This window comes from Chiloscyllium plagiosum, chromosome 37 (genome assembly GCF_004010195.1).
Source record: "Chiloscyllium plagiosum isolate BGI_BamShark_2017 chromosome 37, ASM401019v2, whole genome shotgun sequence".
NCBI lineage: Eukaryota > Metazoa > Chordata > Chondrichthyes > Orectolobiformes > Hemiscylliidae > Chiloscyllium > Chiloscyllium plagiosum.
Genome location: NC_057746.1, coordinates 17,043,653 through 17,049,533, shown reverse-complemented (window position 1 = coordinate 17,049,533; position 5,881 = coordinate 17,043,653). Strand labels below are relative to the sequence as shown.

The 5,881-nt window shown below is 54.5% G+C and overlaps 1 protein-coding gene across 1 annotated transcript in view; it reads left to right on the top strand.

Moving 5' to 3' along the window:
- The first annotated feature begins 349 nt into the window (after window positions 1-349).
- The window catches only part of rnf20 (ring finger protein 20, E3 ubiquitin protein ligase), a 42,964-nt gene continuing 37,432 nt past the window's right edge, over window positions 350-5,881 (top strand). The window contains exons 1-3 of the mRNA XM_043677858.1: window positions 350-489; window positions 1,534-1,767; window positions 5,046-5,213. Of these exons, the coding sequence (XP_043533793.1) occupies window positions 1,615-1,767; window positions 5,046-5,213 (321 nt within the window). The 5' untranslated portion in view covers window positions 350-489; window positions 1,534-1,614. The remainder of the gene's footprint in view (window positions 490-1,533; window positions 1,768-5,045; window positions 5,214-5,881) is intronic.

The following is a 5,881-nucleotide window of genomic DNA, read 5'->3' as shown; positions in this document are numbered from 1 at the left end:
TTTCCAAATAAAGTTTGTCCATGGGTTAAACAAAATAATTAGCGTCAGTCAGGTCACGCAGAAACATGTGGTCAGGGTGAACCAATCTGCTGAATCTGTGCAGCAGGGATCGTGTTCCGAGGACCCGGTCTTCGTTCCACCGTCCTGCAGGGGGCGCTCTGTCTCCCTCCCGCCCTGCAGGGGGCGCTCTGTCTCCCTCCCGCCCTGCAGCGTGTGCTCTGTGTCCTCCTGTCCTGCAGGGAGCGCCGTTGCTCCGCACCGCCCGCTCTCCCGAGCGTCTCCTCTCGTCTCCCTTACACAGCGTCTCCTTTTCCGCCGCCCTGACGTCATCGCGTTGGTTCCGGTCTCGCGGCTCCGACACACTCCGTCCCGGTCTCGGTCTCCGGCCGCCTGGGGTGGGTCCTCCCAGCGTCCCGTCTTGAACGCCCCACCCCCCCCGATCATTGTCAGTCGGGCCCCGCCCACTTCCGGGTTTTCTGCTGGCGGAGGGTGAGGAGCATCTTCACTTCCGGGTTTCAGGCCAGAGCAGCAAGTGGAGGAGGTGGAGGTGGATGGTGTTGCTGCTGCTGCTGTGGAGGGAGGTGGGGGAAGGGGAGCCTGGAGCTGGGTCATCACTGTACCCCTTCCCTATCCTCTTAATATATGGGGGTGGGGAAATACAACACTGCCCTGGGGTTGGGGAGTAGTGCAGATACCTGGTGGGGACTCCCTCCAGGAGCCAGCAGGAGCTGGAGGGGGCGAGTGGCCACTGTCCCCCTTCCCTGTAGGGAAAGGAAGCTCTTGCTCCCCAACCTGCTTGGGGAGACCCTGAGACCAACCTTCCATCGAGTGTGCTTGGCTGTGGAGGCGCTGCGATGGCCACCCCGGCTGAATATCTCTGGAGCATCCATTGGATTTTGGTTTACTCTGGCGGGGGGTGGGAAGGAGCGCCTGCGATGTCGATTCAGGGTTGGGTGTGCGGTGGTATTCCTACAGCTGTGAACCTCCCCTCCCACCCGCACCCAAAACATTTTTGAGAGGGGGGGGTGGGGAAGAGGATTCTGAGCCCTGACTCATTGCAGGTGGGGGACGTGGGAAGGAGACATAACATTTCCTCTGACAGCCAGACCAAAGGAAGGTGTTGACATCTGACCCTCGCCAGTTGCCTGCCCCTGCAAATCAGGAATTCGGGAGAAATTTCCTCACCCAGACAGTGATGGGACTGTAAGAACTGTTTGAGACATTGAACGAGATCCGTTTCTGATCTTGTTTCTGCTCCCTCCCATCTTCATAATCGTTCCCAGCTTTAATCTCTCAAATAACCAAGCCTCAAGTAAGTTCAGCAATGTAGCCTGCCAAGCAGATCTCCAAAGTGTAACAGCCTGCTGAACAAAGATGTTCTTCCCCATTTCCATCTCAAGTTGAGACCCCCTTGTTTTGAAGTTGCATCCCTTTTAGTCCTAGATTATCCGGTGAGGAACTGCGCTGCAGGGTTTGAGGCTTGTGTCCCGGAAACGAGCTGTGACGATTCACCTTTTCTGCTCTGCCTTCCAGTGACGGACGTGGCAGCTCCTGGGGAGCTCAGCCTTAGCCTGGAGCCATCCCTTCGCAGACACCCCCTCTTCCGCCGCCGCCATGAAGGAGAGGGAGACGCCGGGCGTGGGCTCCAAGCGGGCGGCAGCAGACCCACCACCTGGGCCTCCCGAGAAATCGGCCAACCTAGAGGAGTCGGCGGGGAGCTCGGGGGCCAAGGTGGAGACCATCAAACTGGGGAGCGACAGTTCCACGGTGAGTGACACTTTGATTCCACCTGCCCCACCCCCATCACCAAATCAACCAACAAGCCCCTCCTCGCCCGTTAACGAGACCCGCGCTGGCCTGACCTCGGTCAAAAAGTGTGGCATCAGAAAAGCACAGCCGGTCAGGCAGCATCCGAGGAACAGGAGAGTCCATGTTTCTGGCATAAGCTCTTCATCCACATCCCTGAGGTTATGCTTGAAACATCGACTCTCCTGCTCGTCGGATGCTGCCTGACCGGCTGTGCTTTTCCAGCGCCACCCTTTTGTGACTTTGATCTCCAGCATCTGGAGTCCTCACTTTCTCCCGGACTGTGATGACGATTCGACCTTCCTGCTGACCCCGGATTACCCTTCATGCTCCCCATTGTGTAACAAGACTCTATCCTTCCATCACCTTTTCCAGGCAGATTCGCCACACTCTGAGAGAAAAGAAATCTGCCCTGATCTTTGGGTTACCCCTGATTTTTTTTTTATTTTGAATTATGACCCATAGTTCTAGATTTGACTATTAACTCTGCACCTGCTCTGTCACTCCTCCGGATCTTGTACGTTTCAATCCAGTTGCCACGTAACCCTTCCAAACTCCAGATACAAGCCAAGCCAGTTTAAACACGCTGTCATAAAGCAATCCACCTTTTAATGTCTGAAATGTTCTCTGAACTGCCTCCAATGCATTAAATCCTTCCTGAAATAAAGGGGCTGATACTGTGCACCGTACTCCGAAAGAAGGCCAATCCCTTGCCCGAGGAGTGGTGACCCTCAGATTAAACCACCAACAGTCATCTCTTCTGAATGAGAAGAGGCAGTCATAGTCACGGAGATGTACAGCACGAAAACAGACCCTTCGGTCCAACCTGTCTATGCCGACCATATATCCCAACCCAATCTAGTCCCACCTACCAGCACCGGCCCATATCCCTCCAAACCCTTCCTATTCATACACCCATCAAGATGCCTTTTAAATGTTGCAATTGTGCCAGCCTCCACCACTTCCTCTGGCAGCTCATTCCATACACGTACCACCCTCTGCGTGAAACAGTTGCCTCTTAAGTCCCTTTTATATCTTTCCTTTATCACCCTGAACCTATCCCCTCTCGTTCTGGACTCCCTGACCCCAGGGAAAAGACTTTGTCTATGTATCCTATCCATGCCCCTTATGATTTTATAAATCTCTATAAAATCACCTCTCAGCCTCCAACGCTGTAGGGAAAACAACCCAGCCTGTTCAGCCTCTCCCTTTAGTTCAAATTCTCCAACCCTGGCAACATCCTTGTAAATCTTTTCTGAAGCCTTTCAAGTTTCACAACTATTCCCGACAGGAAGGAGACCAGAATTGCACGCAATATTCCAACAGTGGCCTAACCAATGTCCTGCACAGCTGCAACATGACCTGCCAACTCCAAATCCCAATGCTCTGACCAACCCTATTGTCTGGCAGGACTCTGGTGACCTAAGTCTGGATCTGATCTGACCAGTGCCCTGTGTGAGTTGAAGCATAATCTTCCTTCTTCAGTATTTACTTCTCGTCATGATGAATGACAGTATTATCGTAACTTTTCTCTTTAGTTGACTTAGCAACGTATTTACTTTTTAGTGAATATGCAGTAACACACCCGAGATTCTTCTGCATCTCTGAGCTTTGCAGTTTCTGTCATCAAAGCTCAGTCGCCTATTGTCACTGGGTTGGCTATTTGAAAGAGAAGCTGTACTCGATTATATCGTGAGATATGGTGAGCCAGTCTTAATGCTACTGGAGCAGTAACCCGGAGGTTCAGATTAATGATCCCTGCAGCAGAATCTCAGTCTCCAACCTGGTCGCTGGAGGATTTGAAATTCAGTTTGGTAAATTGGGAATACAGGTTTTGTGTTCGTGTGACTGGATTGTGGTGGCAACCTCTTCTGTCTCATCATTGCCCCTTAACGGGGAAAGTGGGTCCTATCCAGACATGAGCCCAGTTTCTCAGTTATCTGATTGAATCGTTCCTATTCTCTGTACTGCCTTGAAAGCCCCTTGCTGGTGCAAGACGATGGCTTACCACCCACCTTCAGAAAGATAATTGGTGGCTCAGTGGTTAGCACTGCTGCCTCACAGCGCCAGGCCGGGTTCGATCCTAGCCTGGGGCGACTATCTGTGGGGAGTTTGCACATTCCCCTCATGTCTGTGGGGGTTTCCTCCCACGGTCCGGAGGTGGATTTGGCCACGCTATTGCCCCATAGTGTCTAGGGAAGTGCAGATTAGGCAGGTTAGCCATGGGAAATGCAGAGTCACAGGGATAAGGTAGGGGGCTAGGTGTGACGCTCTTCAGAGGGTCGGTGTGGACTTGATGGGCCCACTGGCCTGCTTCCACACTGTAGGGATTCTGCGCGCTGACTTTAGTGCTGACTCCCACATCTTGTGAATCACCGACCGCTCCAGTTACCCATTTATCCCTGTCACCTGACAATTCTTTCCCCCCACTCGGAGCCTTCGCCCAGTTTCCCTGGCCCTAACCCTGTGTTGTCCCTGTCCGTGTCCCTGAAATTTTGTTGCGTTAAATCTGCTACCACTGCCTATTCGGGCAATGCCTTCCAGGTCACCACAACTCGGGCACTAAAACCAAATCAGTGCTCCTCACACGACTGGAGGAAGAAAAAGACCATTCAGCCCATCAAGTCTGCTCCACGACTGACCTGATCATTCCCTGAGGGGAGAACATCACTGCCTTAATCCGATGGCCCCTTTCTCTTGAGATTATGTTCTGTGCTTCGAGAACAGCCTCCCCGCACCTACCCTGCCAAGTCCCTCGGAAATGTTTTTGTTTTCATAAGTTCACATTTTTCTCAACACCAGCGAGTAGAAGCCCAACCTCCGCTCATGAGAAAATCGGCGATCAGCGCAGTGAAGCGTCTGGGGGCTGCCTCTGAAGGATAAATGTTTCCCCCCACCACTCCCCCAACTCCCTTCTTATGATCCCTGAGCTGCTAGTATTTGATCCGTTACCTCCATTTGTTGACTCTCCACTGCCACAAAAGGCTTTCTTTCTCATTTATTCCTGGAGCGTTCAGTCAGTCCCTGAAAAATGGTGTGAGTGAGCCCTGAGCCTGTTGCTAAAGTCTAAGCTCAAAGGAATTCACCAAAGGAGTGTGTCTGTCTGTGTCCAAAGGGGGAGTACCAATACCTCTGTGCTCTGCTGCCCAGGCTCTGGAGCTTACAGACCGCGCCTGACTCCGACCTCTCACCTCTGACCTCACCTGTCCCCCCTCTAACTTTGCTACACCCCACCCCAGGAGGAGCTTGACATCCGGACGCTGCAGAGCAAAAACCGGAAGCTCGCTGAGGTGATCGATCAGCGACAGACCATCGAGGATGAGCTGAGGGAACAGATCGAGAAGCTGGTGAAACGGCAAGCCACAGATGACGCCACCCTCCTCATTCTGAACCGCTACTGGTGCCAGGTACAGTGTGGACACTATCCCCCAACCCTCACCCTCCACTCGCCCAAGGCAGATACTCCCAGGGCTAGATACAAAGGTGTTTCTGCTTTGTCCCCATCAAACACTGCCAGGGCGGGGGCGGCACAGCTTAAAACTCCCTCTACACTGTCCCAATCAAATACATCCAGGACATGGGCAGCGCGGGGTCAGGGACAGGGGAGAGCGTGGGGTCAGGGTCAAGGGAGACCGTGGGGTCATGGACAAGGCAGAGAGCGGGGCCAGGGACAGGGGAGAGCGCGGGGCCAGGGACAGCGCGGGGTCAGGGACGGGGCACAGTGCGGGGTCAGGGACGGATCACAGTGCGGGGTCAGGGACAGGGGAGAGAGCAGGGCCAGGGACAGTGCGGGGTCAAGGACGGATCACAGTGCAGGGTCAGGGACAAGGGAGAGCGTGGGGTCAGGGACAGGGGAGAGCGCAGGGACAGGCTAAGCGTGGGGTCAGGGACGGGGCACAGCGCGGGGTCAGGGCGCGGTCAGGGAATGGGAGAGCGTGGGGACAGGACACAGGGCGGGGTCAGGGACGGTGGAGAGCGCGGGGACAGGACACAGGGCGGGGTCAGGGACGGGGCACAGGACAGGGTCAGGGAGGGGGAGAGCGCGGGGACAGGACACGGGGCACAGGGCGGGGTC